The 25,630-nt window shown below is 36.3% G+C and overlaps 1 protein-coding gene across 2 annotated transcripts in view; it reads right to left on the bottom strand.

Moving 5' to 3' along the window:
- LOC131043302 (alpha-mannosidase) overlaps positions 1-25,630 on the bottom strand; it is a 228,837-nt gene that overhangs the window by 84,924 nt on the left and 118,283 nt on the right. For both annotated transcript variants that reach the window (XM_057976493.2, XM_057976492.2), the window contains 2 exons: positions 15,856-15,903; positions 15,384-15,503 (listed from right to left, as the gene is read on the bottom strand). In XM_057976493.2, the coding sequence (XP_057832476.2) occupies positions 15,384-15,503; positions 15,856-15,903 (168 nt within the window). The remainder of the gene's footprint in view (positions 1-15,383; positions 15,504-15,855; positions 15,904-25,630) is intronic.

Below are 25,630 nucleotides of genomic sequence, written 5' to 3'. Positions count from 1 at the left end.
TTTATATCTCATTGTTGAGGGAGTCGCAACTTTTTCTTTCATGTCTTTTGACTTTTCATTAACTTTATTAATTTTTAATTAATCATATTTAATTATATTATTTTATATTTTAATTTAGTTTTTAATGTTTTAATTTTATTATTATCATTTATTATTAAATTCTATTTCAAAGTGGGGACATTATAGTGGAAAAATCTTGGCCCTTGATCTTCATTCGATCTCGACCCTTCATTGTATTTGGGAGTCTTATATAAACTCCACTCATTTAATTTGTAATGGTTAATAAGCAATAATAAGCAATAGCAATAGCAATAGAGTAGAAGAGAATAGAAGAGAGAGTAATAGTGCTAGAATAGTGGCAAGAGAAAGACTTGAAGAATTGTTGTTATTTGGCTATTGGATCAATAAAACATTGAAGTTATGGTGTTTTTGCTCAATCTCTGAAGCCTATTGCATGGTTCTTTTATCTTCTTAAGCCAATCTTTGATGTTAGTTTTAGTGTTTAGACTGAATGATGGAATGTTTTATTTGACATATTGTGAAACTGGTTATCCATATCACTAGCTTTCTTGCTGATTGTATGCGAGCCTTGTGTGGTCAATTGGAACCTTTGAAATTGTTTAAGTTTGATTATTGCTCAATCATTGATATGCATTCAACTAATGGTGTCTATGATTAGTAGTGATATGAAAATTCCCAAACAATCCTTAGAAGATTGCACTAGTTCTAGTAGAGTTGTTCATGTATGGCGATACTATAAGCAGTTGAGTTTCACTTGTGTCATTCTTCACCCATCCATTCTTAGGATAGTTTAGAACTTCTCTAAAACCTTATCTTTTGCCATTTTTTTTTTATAATCATTCAATAGTGTTAAGAAGGGACTTCATAGCATATCATCTGCAAGCCACTTCATGAAATCTTTTTGAACCATAAATGCCCCTAGATGAAAAAGCAATCACAACGACCAACAAAGCTTATCCACACATAGTGATCCTACTTTTATGAACCTTGGAATCTTCTCGGGTGATCTTTAAGCTAATCTTCAGCATCCGAGAGATTTTATTCAAGAGAGGATAAGATACTTATGGTATTTTATTATGTGTTCGCATGTGCCTAAAAAACACATCAACAAGATGCACATGAAGTGACCTTCAAAACTTGCCTCTCCTTAACTCAAAATTATTCTTTTCTAGGCATCAAATCAACTCAAGGCAATGATTTTATAAGCAGTTTTGCATCCTATCTTGGGCAAATGAGGGAAACTCGCTCTCAACTAGGAGCACATGAAGTTAAGTTTGCTCCATGACCCATGCACTTGAAGTTCGCTCCTGTGGTCATGCACTTGAAGTTCGCTCCAATTTGCATGCACTTGAAGTGAAATTCCAATCAAAACTAAAATCGCTCTCAATCATTTTCATTGCTTCATCGACTCAAACCTTAGGTTTCTCAAACATTCATTCATGAAAACATGTCAAACTCACCTCATGGAAAGCCTAAAATGAAAATTCGCTCCTATCAAAGTGTTGAAGATTAGTGTCGGTAAGTAATCTTCTAATCTGTCTGAGTCAACTAAGTTGTCTAATCAGAATTAGACAACTTAGTTAGCCAATTAATTAATATTTATTGTATATTAATCAACTAATATGTATTATTTGATTCTATGTTATATATATGTGAACCGATTTATAATTGAAACGATTCTTCATGATAATTAATATGTAATTTGATTTATGCATGAATCGGTTCTATGTTTAACATGTTAACTAACATCATTAGTTAGTTGTTTTGATCATAACTGCTTCTAGGGGAGAGACGTGATAGTTGAATAAAGGTTGTGTTGTTTGAAGCAAGCATCATGTGAGGTATTTAACATCAATCTCTACTTCATCGTGAGTTTGCAAACCAAAATCACATGATTAAAATTATAATGTATGCAGTATACACAATGATATAAAATCAAATATTCATTAATCAGCTAAAAATATGATATTCATTTATCAAAATAAAACATCTTTCTCATACTTGCTCGAAAACAATAATCTAATCTCATCTCTTGCGACACAATTACATATTTTCCAAAAATGGAAATATACATAAAAAAGGAAATAAATATCGATGATCATTTTCCAAATTACTTCCTTGCATACATATAGAAAAATACAAATTAAATATTAATTAATACATATAAATATTAATCTGCAATTAATAAAATATATACTAATTAATAATTAATAATAAAATTACAAATTAAATATTAATTAATATATATATATATATATTAATCCTCAATTAATAAAATATATATTAAATAATAATTAATAATAAATAAAAACTATTTTAAAACTTTTTAATAAAATAATATTATAACTTTTTAAAAAACCCAAAATTTAAATTGCGATGCATTTTTATTTTAAATAAAAAAAATATTTGCACTCTATTCTTGTGTTTTAGTTTTATCCCTTCGGGGTTTCCTGGCAGGGCATTACACTCCCTCCATCTGAATATCGATTAGAAGTAGAAGATAGCATCTTAAAATATAGTCTGCATTCAATATATCAGATTCTTCTGGTATTATTAGTAGATCGAACTCCTTGTTTTGCGTACATTATATCACTTGTCCATCTGCATTACATCAGTTACAGTTAGAGAAAATTCTATCACTGTGACATGATCACTCTATTTAGTAGATCACCATTAACAAAGCAAATTGAACCTAGGGTTTGAATCAAGTTGAATCTCTTTTAGAGGGCAATCTTGACAACTGGCAAATAATTTTGAAATTATAAATCTGATCACCAATTTAACATGATTTCACAGCAAGATTGAGCAAAGATCAGATCAGATTTATACAAGCAAGATTATCTTCTATTATTGTCTTCAAGTTCATCTATTTCTATCAACGTCAAGATGGTGAATGGAATTAGAGTTGAGGACAGATTTGAAGGACCATTAAACTTTGTATCTTGGAAGTTTAAAGTTATGCTTGCCTTGGGGGAAAATGAATTAGATGAATTCGTGAAGGATTTTGTACCGGAACCAAAAGAAGAGGATGAGAAGCTTCAATGGAAGAGAAAGAACAACAAAGCAATGAAAATGTTGGTTGATTTTGTGAAAGATCACATTGTGCCAATCATCTCCAAGTTGATGGAGGCATGTAACATGTTCAAGACATTAGAGAAGATGTATGAGATCAACAACACAAGTCGAGCTCTCGCATTAAAACAACAACTTAACCACATCAAGATGACGAAAGGAGAATCCTTCATGTCTTACTTCATGAGAATTACTGAATTGAGAGATAACTCTCTACCATTGGACACACTATCAATAGCAAAGAATTAACCATGTTGGCTCTTAATGGTCTCCCTTCATCATGAGAGTCATTTATTCAAGGGATAAGCGCAAGATCAAAACTCCCTAAGTTTGATCGATTGAAGATAGATTGCATTCAAGAAGAGTCAAGATTGGCTACAAGAGGTATTGGCCAAAGCTCCACAAATGAAGATATTTATGTTCTTGCTGCACACTCCTCAAAGAAGAAGGGTAGGAAAGGACACTCCAAAAGAAAGAAAGATGAGGAATCAAATGGTGCTCCTACACACAAAAGGAAGGACATTTCAGAAATCCAATACTTCAGATGTGACAAATATGGTCACTACGCAATAAAATGCCCAACCAGGACTATGCCTCAAGCTTCCATTGTGGATGTTGGTGAGACTATTCCACAAAAGGATTTAGATGGATTCATATTCTGATTTGAAGGAGATAAGTTTTTTTTTGGTTGAATAATGTTCATGAATTCAATATGTAGTTTTTTTGTTAATTCATGAATTACATTATGGGTGCTATTTGTGAAACAACTTTGTTAGTAGATGTTTGCTTACGACAAGCTGCATTTGGATATCTTGTGTTTTAAATTTCTTCAATTTACTATGAGAAATTTGTCTCTTACATTTAGGACATCTTTAGAATCACAGTCTGTTGCTTTTTAGGCTATAGAGTTTTGAAGTTCTATTTGTGATGAAGAGATTGAAATGTAGGAGGAATATGTAGAGGACTTTAGTGGAGATTCTAAGATTTTGCATTTTCATTTTTTATAAAACAAATATCTACCTGCAGTGGTGGAATAGCTCACTTGTGAAAGCCATAGAGGCACTTGTGTTGGTAATGATAGCATCTAGGGTTACAAAGCTAGGATTGAGACAAGAGGGCTCTCTTAGTGAGAGGGAGCATACTGAAAGGGGATTTGTTCTAAATCTCAAGATGATCATATTCCTGCCTAGGGCTCGATCTTATGACAGTAGATCCATTGTGGTTTTGGATCTAGCTCTTCCAACCGTATGAGGATCATACCAGATGATAAGAGTCTCCTAAAGAAAGATATCTTCCATGATTGGGACCACGTGAGAAGGGGATGCTTCTGTGACAGAGGGAGCAGCTAAGAGGATGTTTTTCTATTGATATCCGAGGATCTTGGTTATATTGGTTCAAAGGGAGTGGACCATGTCAAGATGGTTTCTCTAGTGATCAGTCAAAGGACTATGATTCATGAGATGGAGTCCGATTTATGTAGGCTGGAAGGCCTTTATGCTGACTTCTAGGTGATGATATTCTTGGATAGATGAATACTTTGTGAGCTTGGAATACACCAAGAGTGATGCAGACTCCCACTTTGTATTTCATGAAAGGTCAAAGCATGTGAAGATCAAGTATCACATTGTGGAAAGGTATGCTATTCACTTAAGATACTATGTGAAAGGCTTTCTAGAGACATGGTGGAAAGGTATGCTATTCACTTAAGATACTATGTGAAAGGCTTTCTAGAGACATGGTGGAAAGGTATGCTATTCACTAATGTATTCTTATATTTAAGAAAAGATGTTTAAAGTGTAAACTCTTGATTAATGCATTTCTCTTTTAGAGAGACTTGAGGTGTAAGCCCTTTTCTCACCCTCTGATATGGTTCATGGTGAATGTCATGTGTGTGACTCCATGACAAACATAAGATGAGAGAGTCCGTGATGATTTTCTTGTACTTGTGTGTTTATCCTTTGGATGAGCCATGGTGAATGTCATTGTGAGGTGACGATCTCACAATGATGAACACTTGTACATCTCACCATTATTGTAAGGTGATGATCTCACAATAGTGGTTGTATATATCATTATGGTGGATATCACATGAAGTGATATCTATGGATATACCATAATGATTGATATCACGTGAGGTGATATCACGTGATATCTATGGATAAAACATAATGGTGGATGTCACGTGAAGTGATATCTAAGGTTATGCCATAATGGTTGATATCACGTGAGGTGATATCTATGGATAAACCATAATGGTAGATGTCACATGAAGTGATGTCTATGGATATGCCATAATGGTGGATATCATGTGAAGTGATATCTATGGATAAGCCATAATGGTGGATATTATTTGAGGAGGAGATCTCTATGGTGGATATCATGTGAAGTGATATCCGTGGATAAGCCATAATGGTGGGCATCACATGAGGTGATGTCTATGGATATGCCATGTTGTTTGTTATCACAGTGAGGTGATACCTATGTGATTCAAATCTTGAGTAAGATTCATCCCTAGCTAAGAGGGAGTGTTGAAGATTAGCGTCGGTAAGTAATCTTCTAATCCGTCTGAGTCAACTAAGTTGTCTAATCAAAATTAGACAACTTAGTTAACCAATTAATTAATATTTATTGTATATGAATCGACTAATATGTATTATTCGATTCTATGTTATATATATGTGAACCGATTTATAATTGAGTTGATTCTTCATGATAATTAATATGTAAATCGATTTATGCATGAATCGGTTCTATGTTTAACATGTTAACTAACATTAGTAGTTAGTCGTTTTAATCATAACTGTTTCTAGGGGAGAGACGTGATAGTTGAATAAAGGTTGTGTTGTTTCAAGCAAGCATCACATGAGGTATTTAACATCAATCTCTCCCTCCGTCTGAATATCGATTAGAAGAAAAAGATAACATCTTAAAATACAGTCTGCATCCAATATATCAGATTCATATGGTATTATTAGTAGATCGAACTCCTTGTTCTGCATACATTATATCACCTGTCCATCTGCATTACATCAGTTACAGTTAGAGCAAATTCTATCACTGTGACATGATCACTCTATTCAACAGATCACCATTAACAAAGCAAATTGAACCTAGGGTTTGAATCAAGTTGAATCTCTTTTAGAGGGAAATCTAGACAACTGTCAGATAATTTTGAAATTTCAAATCTGATCACCAATTTAACACAAAGAGCACATGAAGTGAAATTTGCTCCTCTAGAGAAGCACTTAAAGTTCTTTCAAATCAACACTTTAACTCTCTTTTGCTCACTTACTCTCATTTTCTCAATATGTCATAGCATGCTCAACATGAGGTCCTAGGTAGAATTTCGCTCTGAGAGAGAGACAAATGAAGTTCGCTCCAAATGGGATGCACACGAAGTTCACTCTTGAGGCTATGCACTTGAAGTGAAGTTCGCTCCAAAGTGGATGCACCTGAAGTGAAGTTCGCTCCAAAGCTCATGCACCCGAAGTGGATTGAAACTTGACACTTAGTGATTTCTTTCTCTCTCTCCTTCAATCTATTCATTCAAGTTTGTTGAAACTAGGCTCATGGTGCATCCTAGGAACAATTTTTCTCTCAACTAAGGGCATTTGATGTGAATTTCACTCTCACAAGAGAGCACTTGAAGTTTTTCGCCCTCAACCTTGAGCACTTGAAGTAGCTTGAAAATGCACTTTTGAGTGGAGTCTTATTACTTTATGCCTTAGTTTATGCCTCCATATACTATAAGACCTCAAAACTCACCTTTCTTATGATTTCACCTTTAACTTGAGACAAAAGGAGTGAAATCCACTCTGAGAGAGGGGAACTTGAGGTGAATTTCGCTCCAAAAGAGGAGCACTTGAAGCATCCTTGACTAGCAATCTCTCATCACTCCTTGGTTGAAATCATGATGGACTTCGCTTCATCCATGACAAATATGTTACTGAAGGCTAACAAACTCATTTATTTCACACCTCACACAAGGCTATCTACTTAACTCCTGGCATCTTGACAATCTATACCTCTTCAATGCAAAGGCTAATAGCTAAGGATCTAACACTATCCTAGAGAGAAGAAAAAAAGTAGGGGTCCCCATTTGCAATGGGGCGATGTGTGAATACCTCACAACAGGTTCCAATGGTGAGGATGAAGATTCTCAAACTCTTTCCTTCTTATCAACCAAAAAACTATTGCACTGTACCGTGCATGCATCCAATTGAAACGGAGTGTCTATTTAAACACCCCTAGCAAGCACTATAGTTCCTATCGTCATATTACATCCTCCATTTGAGAAGAGAACCTGCACACCCACATCATTTATTTTACTCACAAAAAGTAGGTTCTAGGCCAAACCAAGGATATGTAGCACACCTTTGATCCTCTTCACTCCTATCCAAGAATAGCATCTTGACTCTTCCACAAACAACTATCTTCAAGTGTGTAACTGCAGTTTCTACCTAGCCTGATTTTAAACTTCTTGCATCAAAGCATATGGTTTAATATATCGAAAACATGCATTTCTTAAGTCTTTCTAGGCCTATAGATGTATGCATAGTCAAAATTTCCATATTACATCCTCCATTTGAGAAGAGAACCTGCACACCCACATCATTTAATTTACTCACAAAAAGTAGCTTCTATGCCAAACCAAGGATATGTAGCACACCTTTGATCCTCTTCACTCTTATCCAAGAATAGCATCTTGACTCTTCCATAGACAACTATCTTCAGGTGTGTAACTTCAGTTTCTACCTAACCTGATTTTAAATTTCTTGCATCAAAGCATATGGTTTAATATATCGAAAGCACACATTTCTTAAGTCTTTCTAGGCTTATGGATGTATGCATAGTCAAAATTGTCATATGAAAGCCTTCATCATGAGTTAGTTTAGTTGTGTTTCGCCTTCATAATTTGTCAAAGCTATCTCAAAACATCCAAGTTCAATTAGTTGGTACAGGTTGGTTGCATCAAATTCTATGTCTAGTGTCAGATTGGAAAATTCTTATACATTGTTCCATTTGAACTATTTGGATTGACGAAAATTGCAAAAAAAGAATTAAATTTAAAAATTGTGAAGGTTTATGCAAATCCGTTTTATGGGGATGATCTTGATGGTGTTATGCCAAACATGGCTAGTTTTTGGGTTAACCCACCTCTTGCTTTCTAAGATATTAAAAGCTTCAATTTTTGTTGGCCAAATTACGAAAACGATTAAATTGTTTTATTAAGTCATAATGAAATTATATTTTTGGGTCATAATTATATTTTCGTCAACTTGGTAAAATTTTGTGGAAAAGCATTGACCCGGTCAAAAGTTATACCTCTTTCTCGCACGGCCTCTGAGATTTGTCAGAAAGTTTATTAATTTGTTTGCAAGATTAATTAAATCTTTTCAAAAATCATAGCTTTATCATTAAATTAATATTTCTCCAAAGTTAAAAAGCGGATGAGCCGAAAGCAAGTTGCAAAGTCAATTAGACAAAAGGAATAAATGCTTAGATTGAAGGGTTGTGAAGTTGCCAAATGCGAGCAAGTTAGAATTTGGGCTTCAATTATGCACATTTTCATCAAATTCTAATATTGAAAAGGTGAACATTAGAAAATGAGGATCAACTATGCGCTTTTGCCTTAATTTCTAACTAGTTCTACTATGCTCAACTTTTCACAACTTGTAAATCTTGTTATTTTTGAGCATTAAAGAAGGAATTGCTAATATGCTCAATTTTTCACAACTTGTGAACCTTGTGACTTTTGAGCATTAATGAAGATGGTTTTTATAACTACTTGTAATATGTGAAGCATGAACCAGCATTGCAAGTGCCATGGCAGACATGAATGCATCATAAATATGTTTGATTGAATTCCTCAACAGACATTTTATCTCATGGAAGCTGATGATAGCAGAAATAATGATGGGATAAATGCATTAGAAAGGCTTAGAAAACCTTTAAGCAAATGCAAGTTGCAGCTGTAAAGCTGAAACATCCAACCTTGCACCAAATTGGGAGCATTGGATTAGCGTATGGGAATCCATTGAGATATAACGAAGGTCAATTTTGTCAAATGTTATTTTTGGAAATGCCCTGGTAAGCATGCATGCAAAATGTGATGGCATAGACAATGTATGTGAACTGTATAAAATGAACAGCTGAAACAAATATCACATAACATGCAATGATTGCAGAATAAGCATAAAATGGATTTTTCAAAAAACTTAGAAACTTTCAAGCAGATACAATTTGAATTTTGAGTTTTAATGATTTCTTCACCCTTTGACAACACTCACATAGACATTTAGGCAAAGTGAGGAAGCATAGATGAAGCATGTCAACTGTTTGACAAAATACATTAGAGAAAAGTGGTCTGACGACATGCTATGACTGCAAGTGAATGTTTGACAGATTGTCTCAAAGAAATGTTATCTCATGGATGCCATGTCTGTAGGTTATGCACAAATGGATTTATTGAAAATGCTGCTGAAATTTTCTAACAAATGCACTTGGTGGGTGTAAAATCGAAATCTACAACCTTTGCCAATATCTCCCAGGCTGCACCAAAATGGAAAGTTTTGGCATGACGAATGAAGGCAGTATGGTATTTCTAAATTCAAGACATCTACTTAGTGTTGTGGAAATGAGGAAAACGAATTATTTATCTACCACCATGGTGAAAAGTTAGCAATTGCATTTGGTTTGTTAAGTTAAAACTTAAAAATGACCTCTTGAAAAACTGTTAAAGTTGTTAAGAACCTTCAAATATGTTTTGATTGGTACACTGCATCTAAATTCATTGCTAATATAATGATAAGAGAAATTGTTTTCGGAGATGTGAACCATTTCCATCATTTTATACATGGACAATGTTCTTGTGGGAATTATTGGTGATGCTAGATGAAACAATTTGAAAATTAGGCTTGCACTATAATAATGTGTACTACATCGAACGTTCGGTATTAATGAGGCAACATCAATCAAAGCATAACAATAGGGAAGATTTTGTCAAATGTCATAGTTGTGACTACTTTGCCAGACCTGCATGCAAAATGGAAGCATGGACATGACATGTGAACTATTCGAAGGAATGTCTTAAATAAATGTGGTCTTATGGTGTGCTCTTGATGCATGGATTTGCACACAACAGATTTGTTGAAAAGGCTTTAGAAACTCATAGGCATTTCCTATGCTAGTGTCCTCTCATGCCTCCAAGCTGAAATGAAAGATTTGAAACAATGTAAGGACGTCCATCTAAGCACAAGTCTAATGATTTCTAGCAATCATGGCTAGCATGGAAAAATCACAAGCAAAATGTGGAATCATAGACAAGGCATGCGAATAGTTTGAGAAAAATACCTCAAAGGAATGTGCTCATGGTATGCAAATCTTATAATGGCACATTATTAGATTCATGAGGTGAGCCAAAGGTGGAGATTCTGAGAATAAGAAACATCATCTCCTTTTATGAGAATTACTTGCCAATAAGCTTAGCCATAAACTAGAGGAAATTTGTCATTTTGAATTGCAATTATGTGATACACAACCAGGTGTGGTTGCTGGGGTTAAAAAAGAATTTCCTTTTTTCAAGCCATCTTGACAACCTATCTATGCCATTTTGGTCTCTCATGGCATTGCTTGATGGAACCATATCTGAAGAATCTTTTCAGGATGAGACTAGAGTAGGTGATTTTGCTCATGAACATTGTTACTCGATGTATAGTTGAATATGATGTCAATCATTCATAGGGAATAATCTTAGACCCTTGGGATTTCAGTGTGTCCATTTCATTGAGAATGGTGGGCTTCTTGCAATCCATGCACATTGTATTGACACATCTATTGATGTGGCTGTAAAACATGATTATTAGTTTCCCACCCTACATGCTTGGCATAGAGTAGGATTGGTTTGCACTTTAAATCACCAAATACAACACCATCAAGTTTCATTTTTAATAGTGTCTAGGGGTGGGGACATGCTATAGGCTTAAGCTGCCTAACTGAGATAAATCCATTATCAAGAATTTATGTTTCCTATTTAGTAACAATAATCCTAATTTACTTTTCTAATAAAAAGAACATTTTCAAATTTAAGCTTTTGGTAACTTTGACTACTGATTCCTTCCTCATTTTTATGAATAGGTTTTGTCTGATCTTCCCTGAGAGATAGTTCATATGGTCCATCTTCTTGTAGTTAGGACATTGAAGCAAAAGAGACCCATTGCCCGTATTTTATTTTCGATATTTGTGCTCTGTTTCCATGGATGACAATGTTAATACCTGTTGTGACGTTTTCACACATCGCCCCATTGCAAATGGGGACCCTTGCTTTTTGCTTTTTAGGGTTTGTTTTCTAGGTTTTTTTTAGGGTTTTGTCAGTTGGCCTTTGCATTTTGAGTGCTGTCGGGGAGATCAATGGGATACCAAGTCCGGCTTGAGTGATGTCCTGATCCTGAAATTTGGCTAAGTCTAAAAGTCCTGATCTTGAAATTTGACTAAGTCTGGAAACTGAAAAACCTCCAAAAACTAGATTTTGCAATATAACTCCTGGAGGTCTCAAACCACTCTCAAACATCCTGAAAGTATATATGGAATATAACTTAAAGTAAGTTTCTTCTTTCTTATACTTAAATGTTATATTCCATAAAAATTATCCTGATAGAGAGTTCAAAAAGTCAAATTTCGCTCCTGTCCTTCAGTGAGGATCCAGAGCGAATTTCGCTCCTGTCCCTCTCCAAGGGACCAAGGCAAAGCGCTCCTATCCCTCACCAAGGGTCCAGGGCGAAAAGTCTTATTTGAGCCATTCCTGGCCTTGTTTGGTCAAATTGAAACATCAAAGACACAATGAAGGACGAAATGAGCATGATAGAGCATCCAGACTTGACAATGAAATGATGAAGTTTTTTTTGCCTAGAAGGTCAAATTCGCTCCTGTCCCTCACTGAAGGACCAGAGCACTTTTCTTTATATGCACAATTTTAGACCTTTTTTGGACATTAACTTTTATTCATAGCATGAAGTAAGGTGAAATCTTCCCTAGCAAAGAAAATTTGAGATGAAAATTGTAGTGATTTGGCCTTGAGGACAAAAATCGCTCCTGTCCCTCACTGAAGGACCGGAGCTTGAATTTCAAATTTGCACTGTTCTTGCAGGATCAAGACAATTTTATGATTTGAAGAGACCAAGGAAAACATGATTTATCCATTGAATATAATTTGGAAGGCTAACAAAGGACGGATAAGCTTGGATTTGCAAAATCGCTCCTGTCCCTCACTGAAGGACCGGAGCTTGAATTCCAAATTTGCATTATCCTTGCCAAATTTAAGTGATTTCGCGATTTGAAGAGGTCAAGGGAAGTATGTTTTATCCGTTGAATATAACTTAAGTACACTTCAATGAAGAAAATCGGCCTAAGTAACAAGTTCGCTCCTGTCCCTCTCCAAGGGACCAGAGCGATTTTCTCACAAGACAAACTTCGGGCAAAGGCAAAGCAAGTTTTATGTTTGAAATGAATGAAAAGGGGCGTGATCGATCCGTTGAAGATAATTTTCGAAGGCTAGCAAAACACAAGTAAGCTCATAGTTGCAAAATCACTCCTGTCCCTCTCCAAGGGACCAGGGCGAAAATATCCTAAGGCATGTTCTTCCTAAAGGTCGAGAGAATTAAACTCAAGACTCCTATAAAAATGCCATCTTGGACGTCAAAAATGAGGTCTTGGACGTAAAAAACAAGAAGTGTGAGGTCCAAAGGGTATAGGCGCTCCTGTCCCTCTCCAAGGGACCAGAGCGATCTTGTTGATATCTATTATTTTCCCATGCTTGGGCGCCAATATCCTTCAAATCGCACTAAATGCCAAATTCGATAAAACCTTGAAATATTTTGAAATTAAATTGACATTTAATGATGGCGCATGGCATTTAATAATTAATTTTGAGCCTTAAAATCGAAATTTTTAATTATAAAGGCATTTGAAATTAATTATTAATTTAAAATCAAAAAAGAGGGCGCTTGCGGTATTATCTATTATTTTTTGCAAAGTCGGCCTTTTTCTTTTTATTAATTTTATCTATTTTGGGGCCTATTTCACCAAGTCGGCCCATGGAAATAGAATGGTGAGCGCTCTATATATTTGGGGTGTGTTTTTCATTATTCAAATCATTCACTCATTGTTTCAAGTGCGATTTGGAGAAGCAAGGAAGGAGGTGCGAAATCTAGCTTGTGTGGAGCGAATTTCTACTAAGTGTGGAGAAGCTAGTGGAGGGCGAAATTCATCTTGAAAGCTATTGGAGAGGCGAATTTCTAGCTAGATTGGAGGATAATTTCCAGATTTTTGAAGACATTTGAAGGCGAATTTTCAGATCTTGAAGAAGCTAGTGGAAGGTGGAGTTCTTTTTCAAGCTAAAGGAGGTGCATTTTATCCAAGGGAGAGCTTTGATCTACGCTTTGCCTGGCAAAATTCACCTATTTTTACATCATTTCTTAGAGTTAATTCCCAAGTGGAGGTATGGCGTAATCACCTTGGCACCATTTTTGAAGATTTAAATTTTGCTTTGAAAATCCTAAATTAGGAAATGATAACTCAAGATTTATCATGAAGTTTCCTAATTAAAATCTTGAATCTTCCTTTTAAAGTTTAATTTTTAGATTTCAAGATATATTACTAATTTTGAAATGTTGTGTAGGCATCAAATGGAGATCCCGGAGGCATCAAATGGAGATCCCGGAGTTGGAAAATCAAGCCAGATCAAGGACGGTCAAGCAAGGACAAGGACGACCTTCTTCGATCTAGCCTAGCATCGACAAGGACGACATTCTTGGGACTAACGTCATCAAGATAAGGGCGACCTCTTCCAATCCAGCATTCCAAGGCGAGGTACATCATCATCCTGCAAATCAAGGACACAAGAAGTCAAAGCAAAGGGTTCATTGAAGAAGCAGATAGTTCCAGATGAATTAATTAAAGCTAGCTTCTCAACAACATCAAGCTGAATATCTACCAAGTTACAAGTGTCAGACGAGGTGGCATCCTAGTCATCACTTCTCCAGTCAGTGTAGTCCACCTCAACATGTCCAGATTCAATGTACCTAACTCATGGGAGGTGACACATATTTCGATGTACCTACCTCGGCTATTCATTGGTGGAATTTTTCAGAGAGGACATGTGTCCAAGCAATACAATTTTATCATTGGTCAAGCATTAAATGTTATGTAATGGTTGTAACAAACCCTAATTAGGGTTTTTATTATTGAATCCTGGCCATTGATCTCAAATTGATCTAAGCCATCGAATTGTATTGAGGGCACTATATAAGCCCTGGCATTTCATTTTGTAAAGGAGTTAGAGAGTTGAAAATAGTAGGAAGGAGTTAGTGAATAGAGAGTAGTTAGCTAGTTGATAGAATAGCAATTAGAGTAGAGTAGAGAGAGAAGGCAAAGATTGTTGCCAAGATGTTGTTGTAAAAGACTTGTAACTTCATTGAAGAAATGGTGAAATTTATGGGTCGATTCGACAATTTGCATGGTCTCTATACTTCTCATATTTGATTTCATGTTATTAGATGAGTGGAAGAAATGTGCTTGATTGATGGTGAAATTCGTATATCCATACTACTAGCAGTTTGTTGATTGCAGACTTGCCTTGTGTAGTCAACTGGAATCATTCAGCCTAAGCTTAACTTCAATTGTCGCTTCTTCATTGATATGCATCAACCTGATGGTGTCTATGCCTGCAGTGATGATTTGAACATCATAAAGCTTTCCTTCGAAGATCGCACTAGCCTTGTGGAGATGGTCCTGCGATGTCAAAACAAGACCTAGTTAGAATTTCATCAAAGATCATTCATTGCTCTTGCATTCTTAGTGTTAGGATTAGATCCTCTCTTCGCCCTTGTCCTTTTTCCTTTTTTTTCAAATCTAAGCTAGTGAAAATCCTGTGTTCCAGCAATATTCAAAGCAAATCAGAAGTTCAATCATCAAACGTAAGTCCCCTTGTGATTCCAGCAAATCACATCATACCACAGAGAGCTTATCCACACGTAGAGATCCTACATACAAGAACCTTGAAGTCATCCCGATTGATCCTTTTCGCGATATCTTCAGCATTCGGAGACTTTATTCAAGAGAGGATAAGGTACCTTTAGGTATTTTATTCTGTGTTTGATAGTTTACAAAATACACGTCAACAATACCATAGTTTTTATGCTGTATAGTTCAAAAAAGCCCTAGAACTTTTACGCCTGATGAAGATTACAAAATAGAGGTATAATTCAAAATAGCTATAGAGACAAAACCCTTACCCTCTTTATAAAATCTCTTCCATTAGAGTCTGTGTAGAAAACTTTGTTGGTAGCCATGTTTGCTGTCATTCGAGTGATCACTTCTTTTCCAACACCATCATCTACTGGGATGGGACCAATCTTCAAGTGCATTTAAATATCATAATTGTTAGCCAACAAAAATTATCATAGGTAACAAAGTTGCATACATTCATCATTTGACGGTGAAATGACTTTTGCTCATCATATGACCATAACAATTCTGACCATCTAGAAAAGAAAAGAACTGCATATCTCTTTAGATGAATTTTTTTAAATAGGATTAATCAATAGTTTCTTGAGAATGTGCGTGTTGGGCTAATGTAAACTTCTGCAGCACCCATCATAGTTATGGCAGGCAGCATATTATGAAACAATATAGAAAATGCTAACTAAACATAAATTTTCTGGAAACATCCATGCAATATTTATTTATCAGTGAATTATATCTTACAGTGAATTCCACTTCGGCATGTTCCTTGTCCTTGTAAAGTCTGGTAACCTGCAACATCTCAAGTTCAAGTCAATATTGGTATAAGCTTAGATGTCTACATTAAATAAATTAAATTAAATCTCTGTATAAATAGCAATGATGCTTTAGAAGGGAATAATCAGATAATTGTTAGAATTCAATCTTCCAGTCCTGCCATGGACTATGTAAGGCTTTTGCACATGCAAATTTGTGAAAGTCAATTTCAGCATCATGCAGATTATTTTGACAACAATATAACACAAGAATTAACAAGTGATGAGAAAGTGATACTGTGAGATTGATATTAGTGTTACAAGATTTAAACTAGTTGCAACCTACTCTCGAATTGGCAGATTAAGTATTTTCAAGCTCTAGATTAAAATATTCTTTCTATATTTCATGAATTTAGTGTCTGATCATTCATGGATATTTTTCAAGTTAACTAGAATCATTTGACGACTATGTTACCTTAGTTTATATCTTTTATACCCCCGAGGCTTTGTTAGTCAATGTGATTACTTAATTGCAGTTGCTTCAATTAAGTTATTTATAAAACTATGAATTTAAATATCATATGGTCAAAGACTTGCTAGAGTGATGGAGTGAAATTAAAATAATTATATATCATTGTATTGAGGGAAATAAAAGAAACAGAGTGGGTTGTGTAGACTCGTAGAGATTAAGTGGCTAGCTGCTCCTTTTGAGGTTGCTGTTTGTTGGTTGTATGATTTATTTACAGTCTCAACGCAACATATTAAAGTTCTTGATATCACACATTCTTGCAGTAAATATCCATAACATTGCTTTTAGTTTGAAACTTGAATTTTACCAATGGTGAATCTTACAGCAGAATGTGTTCCAAGGTCTGCTGAGTTTTCTGGTCATGAAAACAAGAGGAATCTGAAGAAAAAGTATAATAATACTTCATAGGGAAATTTAACACAATGAATAAGTAATTACTAATTTTTCTTTTGTGATATTAATGTTGATAAAGGCAATCTATGGCTACAATTATTCTTGAAATAGCACATTGTCAACAACCAAAACTGTTCAAATGTTACATTTCAATGCTTCACTGTAACTGTTTGCAATTTTCCATCTTTGTAAATGACTGTCAGGGAAGGTTTTTCTTTGAGGAATGAATAACCATGAAAAAATTAGCATTAGACATTTTGAATCACAATTACATTGGTTTTGGGTCTGTTACTGTTGTGGTATTAGAGCATTGTTAATTACAATATTTTATAGTTAGTTTCCAGCTAAAGCAAAGTTCGAGTAGAGAGTAGATTGAAATTATTTCTATACGTGGATCACTTACAAGAATTGATTGAATCCTGTGCCATTTTATCACTTGGTATTAGAATGATGACAAGAATTTTACCCTTGGTGCAAGTAAAAGTTTGCTATGCACAACTTTGTTGGTTTTCCTAACAGCTAAAGTGAAGGAATCAATGTTGAACAAAATCTTGCAAGGAACAATGATGTGTGCTTGTGTGCAGGGTCGAACCAGGAGCGTTAACAAACAAATTATATAAATAATTAAACAAATTAACTAGAATACAAAGAAAGTTATTGTTGGCATGACATGCAAAGGCATCATACAGAGTGCTTGAGCATCGAGCATGAGTATAATCACTTAATATAGTTATTTGTACATGTATAATATATTAAACTGGACATTTCACTATATGACTGTACAAGTCATGAAACAGGATTTGAGTTATGACCAGTGTCATTGTTTCCTCTCTACTTAGAGGAAAGTTGCCCCCATTTTTTATTGTAAATAGGAAAATTGTTTCTCAAAAATTGTGCTGATAATTCACTTGGTCTATGCTGGCAAGGTGCCTTTGTGGATGACCAAGTAGGCTTTAGTTTTATTATGATAAAGGGGTGTTGTTAATGTGGCTAAAATCGTATTGCTCCAATCAATGCAAAATAGAATGTTTTGTCGAGTATCCTATCCAGTCTTGTATAAGGAATCCCTAATGCTGTTTTAGTTGATCAAAGGGGACAACCTCAAGAATCCAAATGTCAGTTCATGACTGTAGGATAACTCAGCGGTTGATGTGTTTTGTTGGGAGCACAAGGGGCCTTACGTTTTCAACAAGTTGGTCTGCATCCTAAGATGTTGCGGGAAAAATAAATGCAAAAGGATAGGGTTACGAGACCTAAAATTAACAATACTGGTGTGTGAGTAGACGGATTCGAGATAACCAATCCCTGCTTGGCTAGAATAACTCACAACCTCACAAGAACGGTGCAATATTCAAGGGAGACTTAGAAGATTTTCAGACTGCAGGTGCATGCCTAAACACCCCAATTCTGGCACAACTCAGATGGACACCTGCAATTGAACTAAGCACGATTTTAAAGGCTCAAACTAACCATACACAGGGGTACACAATTAGCATATCCCCAATGGTATGAACCCGAATCCATCAAATACCTACACATCAAAAGGATCTATCTAAACTTGCTGAAGGAAACCATGCAAACAAAAGAAAACCAAGATAACAAACACCATACTTCAATGTTCATATATTGATTTTGGCTGTCATTACAATAATTTGTGCAATAGATCTACTCTATTCCTAACTACTAAATTCTAACCTTCTAACAGTCTAACCTATTCTAACTATCTAACCCTTTACAATGAGAGGCATACTACCTTTTATAGATTTTACAAATTGAACCAAAGGCCAGGATTGACTGCATTTAACAGTCCTAATCTGCCTTCTAGAACTTGGCGGCTTTAACCCATGCCCATTTAATCCTCAGTTATCCTCCCAACCACTCTCCTTAGCTACGGACCACTATTTGACATCAATTTGGTTAATCAGGTAGGTGGGAAATAACTAACCTGTGTTCCTTTGTTTTAAAATATCTTGAACGGGGCCCACAGGCAGTCATGTACAATAAAGCATTTCAGTTTTTAAATTGACTTTTCTGGAATTAGTTGCAGTTGTGTTTTTGACTTTGCACATTTTGAGTGTTCTTTTATCTTTAGTCTTGAGGGTGGATCTCAACTTTGTGGTTCAAGTTGTGGCGCGCTTCCCCGTGCTTTGTCTTGCGCTCTGTGGCGCGTTCTTGCGTTTCCTCTTCTGGTGTTGATCACTATCTGCAAGCAATCAATTTTGACCTGAATCAATCATTGTGAAAAATTAAATTTAAATTTATCTTCTAAACGTCCCTTGTGAAATTAGGGTTTTAAGGTCAAAATGGCGACTTTTTAAACATATACGCTGAATTTGAAGAATGTGTGATTTTTTCTTTGTTGTTTTAAAACAAATTGGGCATTTAGTTCATTTTGTGTGATTTTACTTCTAAACGTTTTAAAATACCCGACATTAATTTCGGGGAATTGACCTTTTTGTGAGAGTTCTCATTGACTTAGCACTTTTTCCTCATTAGTTGCAAAACACGGGTTCTTTGTTCAAAATGAGCAATTTTTACTTCCTTTAAACACCCCTTTGCGAATTTCGGGTTATTAGACTGGTTTGTGAGACACTGATATTTTTGCTTCCCAACCAATTTTTGCCTATAAGGTGAATTTGCGCGATTTGGAGCTCTTTGGTTTTCCGATTTCGAGTTATAAAGCCAAAATGTATGCCTTTACTTGAACCTCCATTTCGGCCATTTGAAGCTTTTGCGTGATCTTGTGATGCTTGACCTAGAAAACTTGGTTTTCATTTTCGGCTTATAGACTCATTTTGCGTGACTTGGATATTGTTATGATTTTCGGCTCAATGAGCCTTTTTTGCAACTTAGGCATGCTTATCATTTTCGGCCTATATGGGTTCAATAGCGCGATTTTCACCTTCTCCAAGTTTGTTGGCAAAATGAGCCTTTTTGTGTGACTTAGACATTTTTTGGTTTTCGGCCTAAGAAGTCATTTTGATAGAAATGTGCGATTTAAGATCTCCTTTGTCCTAGCAATTTCGGGGTTTTTAACGAAGATGTGCGATTTCATAAGCACTTAAAAAGTTCGGTATTTTGGCAAGAAAATATGCGATTAGGTTTAGTGTTTGCAAACTTCGCGATTTTTCTACAAATCGCACGATTTCCTCTTTTCTCCTTCACAAAATCGACATTTTACGAATTGCACAATATCAGTTGAGGCCTCTTTTCTATCTTTTTGGCCTATAAGGTCATTTTGCGAACTTTATGTTTTGGTTTCTTCGGCATATTAGGCGACAACATGCGATGTGAACTTGTTTGCCATTTTCGGCCAGAAAGACTCTTTTTCACGATTTTGAATCTTGAAAGACTTTTTCGAGCAAATGAAGGATCTAGCGAATGTAGACTTTTCTTTCACTTTCGGCTTATCAGCCAGTTTTGTGAACCTGTTTTGGTTTTCAGCCCAAGAGGCTAAAATGTGACTTGGAGCTCCTTTGTTCATTTTCGACATGATTGGTTGTTTTGTGCAAATTTAGACTCTGCTCTTAACGCCCCTGCCTTGGTGAAATTTGGGAATTCTAATGAAAATGTGCTATTTTAGGTTTGATTGCTTGATTTTGAATTAGGCTCTTAAAACGCCTAACTCTCTCTCTTCACGAACAGGCAGATTGCAACAAAAAACTTGGGGTTCCCTATGAAGCAAGGCGATGTGTTCTTAATGCACAACAAATGGCGACTTGGCTTGGAAATGTTCTTGAACATTTCAAGGATGACTATTTGGATCGAACTCCAAAATCTCTAGTTTATACCCCACAAAACAACCTAAACGACAAAAGATAGATTCACAATAAAATGAGGTCGCAAATTGAATAAAGTAACCAATTTTGAGAAGCAAATGTGTGCAATGAAGTTCATTCTATCTTAAAGGAAGTTGAAATATCATTGTCCAGTCAAGGAAAGCTACTTAGGGCGAGTCTAACTTCAAAAGCAACTTGGATATTGCCTCACTATTAGCGAGCATCTATAGCCCTGACGAGGTTATCGCCTGTAAGCTCACAAAGATTGCTCTATTTCCGGTAGATTTTCTTTTTGAATATCGACAAAGGTGTCTTCATTCCCAAAGCCAATCATTTTGATATTTCTTTGCTTTTCATATTTCTTTTCCTTCTAATTTTTCGTTTATTTTCATTTTTCACTTTTTCACATTGGCTGGTAAGCAATGAAGCCTATGTGGGATTGAGCGTTACAGTGGCCATTGAAGCAGAGCTTCAAAATTTTTCACTTGCAATGACTTCCCTTTGAAAAAACAATAAATTTAAGCTATATTAGTTCTTAAATGTGTAGTGATCTCAATGTTGGTGACAAAATGCAATAAGCAACTAAATTTTAAAAATGACTAAGCCTTAAACCAAATGAGTTGACTATGGGGGCAACCATCAATTAGGTGCTCTACCAAAGTCAACATCTAAGAAACAGACCGGAAAACATCCAACTTCGCACACCAATGCTGGAAAAAGAAAACATACCCCTACAAAAATGATAGCGAGACAGCCCTGTTGTGCGTTCGACACACACACCCCAACCTTGACGGGGACCCCCGTGTATGTTTGCCCTTATGGGGGAAAGGAGCAATGAGAGGGGAAAATTAAAGCCAAACTTGAGAACCATGGCCATTGCAATCGCTGGACTTGCTTCAGCCAAACTAAGTCTTCATAGCCCAAGTCTTGGTAAAACAAATGGAAGGCTCTAGAATGCCTAAGGAAAACAAAATAGCTCAGGGGACCTTTTCAACTCAAAGCACAAAACCAAAATCTCTCATTTCATTTGAATGGCCCAAAATTTGACTAAGAGGGCGTCTTCTTAAAGTGTTCATGAAATTTTCACGTCTCAACTGTTTCACCTGAAAATCTTAAGTGAGGGTATTTTAGACTTAAGTCAAAATCGCACAAACAACTCAGAAGCGCAAATCGCGAGTTAGAAATTTGCAAAGCATCTAGAATCACATGTTTTCATGGTGAAGCCCAAAGTTTCACCCAAGCTAGGGTAGCATCTAAAGCAGAAGATGTAAAAATCGAACATTCTGAGCCAAGGACTCGAAGTTTGTAAGCAAGAAATCCTGAGAAAAGTCATGCCAATAAGTGACATGTAGAAACCTTGGAATCATTTTAGTTGATCTTACCCTTAGCATCTGAGGTGATTTTGCTCAAGAGAGGGTAAATTACCTTGGTATTTTATTCTAAAATGTTAAGTGCATAAAACACACATCAACATGTCCCCTTTCTAGCTTGCTCCTGTCTTGATGGTTTAGCCTATTATTTTGGCCCTCCTAGGCTAAAGCAGATGGTTAGAGGGTCCCATTTGGCAGAGAATTGTGTTTTTTCTTCGTCAGAGCTCAATATGGGTTTAGGTTTGGCCTTCATTCGACTCAGTTTTAAATTGCAAGTTATACTCGCCTTTTGTCGTTTCGGGCGATTTAAGCTTTTGGCAAGATTTTGTTCTTGAACACCTTTCACTCTGCAAGTGAATTTCGGGCGCCTCAGCCTCTTTGCGCGATTTTGACTGGGAAATGATTAAAAACCTGTCTCCCAAAACTTCGGGTAGATCTTGACGAGTGAGTAACTCAATGGTTGATGTGAATTGTTGTGTTCACTTAGTGACTTACACAAATGTTCGAATTATCTTCTTTGATCATGAAAATGCGGAATAGGTGTGTTGACAACTTAAGATTTAGCAATGTAGCTTTGGACTTAATTCTTACTAAAAAAGTGGCAAAAGGGAATAGGGTTCAGGAAATCTATTCTAAGCCTAGGAATGTAGGAAATAATGAACAAATTTAGTGGAGGAATGTAGGAAATAATGAACAAATCTAGTGGAATCGAACTAGGCAAGGTCTCACAAACAGGTATTGACACAAGCTTAGTGCAATCATCTGAAGTATACTTATTGATTTTCAAACTATTACCATCACACATTGACACCATCCAAGTTGACGCTTGTCAAGGGATGCATAATAATTGAAGTTAAGCTTACTCAAATTTCCAGTTGACCACGCACGACGCACTTACCAATGGCAAGAGGCTAGTGGTATGGATTAATGATTCCACACATATATTCAACAAATCTTCCACTCAACCTAACAAACATGAAAACAAATTCTAATCTAACTTGGAGGAATTGAGAACCATGAATGCAAAGACAACATTTGAAGAGCAAAATCACCAACAAATTGAACAATGATTTAGATCAAATAGTTGCAGTATACACCAACAATTCTACAAAAACTCTCTTACAAATGAGAGACAATGATAGAGTCTCATACAAAATGGATGGCCAAGATTAAAACTAAATCAAGGGCCAAGATCATGCCAACAAAACCCTAGAATTGCCCTAATTAGGGTTTACATAAAAATGGTGCCACCAACATATGGCCCAATAGAAAGATACCTAGTCATCAAATAGGGAATCTTCTAGAAGATTCCTCCCTACATCTCTCTCTCTCCTAGCATACTCCAAGAATCTAGCCAACACAGAATCTAACTCCTCCATGGAAATGCTAGGTAAGATATTTTGATGTAAATAAATCACGTCCAACGCATCGGAACAAGCATCCAAAGTGTTCTCCCAATCTGGCATGAGCTTCTACGAAATATGAACATCGATCAACAAAGAGACCAAATCATCCACCTGACTCTTCTTCAAAGAGTCCAGCTGGCAAAAGTACATAAGTTTCTTCTTGTCTCTTAATTCAGCTAAGTGTAAACCACTAGCATCATTGACATCAACACCCAATAACTCCTCAATTGAGGTAAGGATCTTCAATTGAATGTCATGAATTGATCCTTCCATCTTTGTACAACTCAGTTGGGCGTTCTCAAAAGTTGATTTCTTCATGGCTAACGAACAATACTAGCCATGGAAATCATATATGTCTCCATTGTGCACAATATTCTCCTTGATCAATGTGGATTGGGGAATCTTCTTCAAAGCTTTGAGGCGTGGAATAGTCTTCTCCTGGATAGGCCTGAATTCTTCCCAAACTCCCTCCAAATACTGGATTTTGAACATGAGCCCTATCGTCTTGTCATATGCCTGGACAAACCGAGTAAGGAAATCATTCGTTTGTTTTCTTGCACTTTAAATCCATTTTTTCACCTCCGAGAGCGTATCTCTCGTTGCCTCATAGTGTGAATGTAGTCCACGATCAACTGCGATAGGGGAAATAAGGGTGGGATTCTCACGCCTTATCCTTGCAATGTATTCTCTAAGTCTGATATTCTCTTCTCTGTATTTCTCTTTCTCTTCAATCTCTCTATCTAATCTCGCACTGATTGCCTTAGGGTTATCACCAACCTCCTGAAATTCTTCCTCTCTTGTAGTACGGCCAAGGGCAACTAAAGTAATCTGGAAATCCATAGGAGTGGCAATGTCCGTCGTTACACCTCCAATAGGAACAACCACTTGCCCAATCTGCATTCTTGTCTCATATCTAGCCACGTGTGACAAAATCTCAGCTCTCTTGGGTTCTGGCTCTTTATTGCTCCTAGCTAAGTAGTCATCAATATCATCAATAGGTTGTACCTCTATCATTTTCTTACTTTTCTCCATACTCTTCATCAGCCAATTAGGAATAGCGGCCATCTCTATACCATCATCGAGACATATCTCTCGATCAAGCCCTCTCAATGCCGAGATAACATCATCATCATCATCAGGATTGTTCCCGGTCTAATCATATACATCATTTCCCAAACTAACCTCCAAAAGGACAGTAGGGGATCCCGAATGATCATCATTCTCATTCAGTGGAGTAGATGTCGTTGTGGCATGTAAATTCTGAATATTCTCTAGTAATATTACTGTGTTGGCGAATTGCTGGGTCTCCTTGTTCTATTCTGTCATTTCAACTTCTTTGATTGATGAGACACTAAGGGGTGGTGAAGGAATGGTAGTCTTTTGTTTCTTCTTCTTGACCTCCTCAATCCTCTTCCCTCTAGCCTTGACTTCTCCTGGTGTGTTCTTCCTTCTCTTGGGAGCTTGCCTCTCCTCATCCACGTGAATCCTGACATCACTGATAGTTCTCTGATCATCCTCGAAAGCGGATTCCTCTGGTTTCATCTTTTCATAAGTGAAGGAAACACCCATATGAACTAACTTATTCATCTGAATATCCACCCATGCTCGGGAGAAACTCAAGACCTCTCTCATCAATACATTCAAATCTATCTCTTCTGATTCTGACCAATTAAGCAATAAGATCACCTTCTTCATTTCATTTTCATACTGTGGATGCGTATGATCTCTGTCATCTAACACCTAATCAGGAATGAGGAAAAGTCCACACTTCCTCATGAAATCCACTAACATTCTGGACCACATTTGTCTCTTCTCTGCCTTCTCGTCCATCAGGTTGGCCCAATAATCTTCTATGTCTACCTTGTGGATGAATTTCTCTCCCCTGACCCTTCCAACTTTCTTATCTGGATCAAATCTTTCTCTTTTCTTGTAGGTTGCAAATCGATAGAATGTAAGTTCCTCACTTGCAGTGCTGGTGGCCAAGGCAAATTGGCAAACCTCCAACATTTTCCCAATTGAAATAGGGAATGCCATGCCCGTCTTGTGCTTCTCTTTCTAAATGGAATCAAACTCCGGAAGCTGTCTCACCACTTCCAACAAGATCATTCTGTCAAAAGGATACCTAGGAAGCCTGTAGGGTTCGGATTGAAACCCATGAATCCTGAGGTATGTGAAAGTGGGAAACTGAATATACCACGATCCATATTTCTCTATCAGCTCCGTTTCCTCCTTGGACAACCTCCTGTGGATTCCGCCTTGCAGCATCGACGTGATGTACATTGTGAAT

The sequence above is a fragment of the Cryptomeria japonica genome, chromosome 5 (genome assembly GCF_030272615.1).
Source record: "Cryptomeria japonica chromosome 5, Sugi_1.0, whole genome shotgun sequence".
Taxonomy (NCBI): domain Eukaryota; kingdom Viridiplantae; phylum Streptophyta; class Pinopsida; order Cupressales; family Cupressaceae; genus Cryptomeria; species Cryptomeria japonica.
Note: the sequence above shows the minus strand (reverse complement) of the source record. Positions and strands in the feature narration are given on the sequence as shown.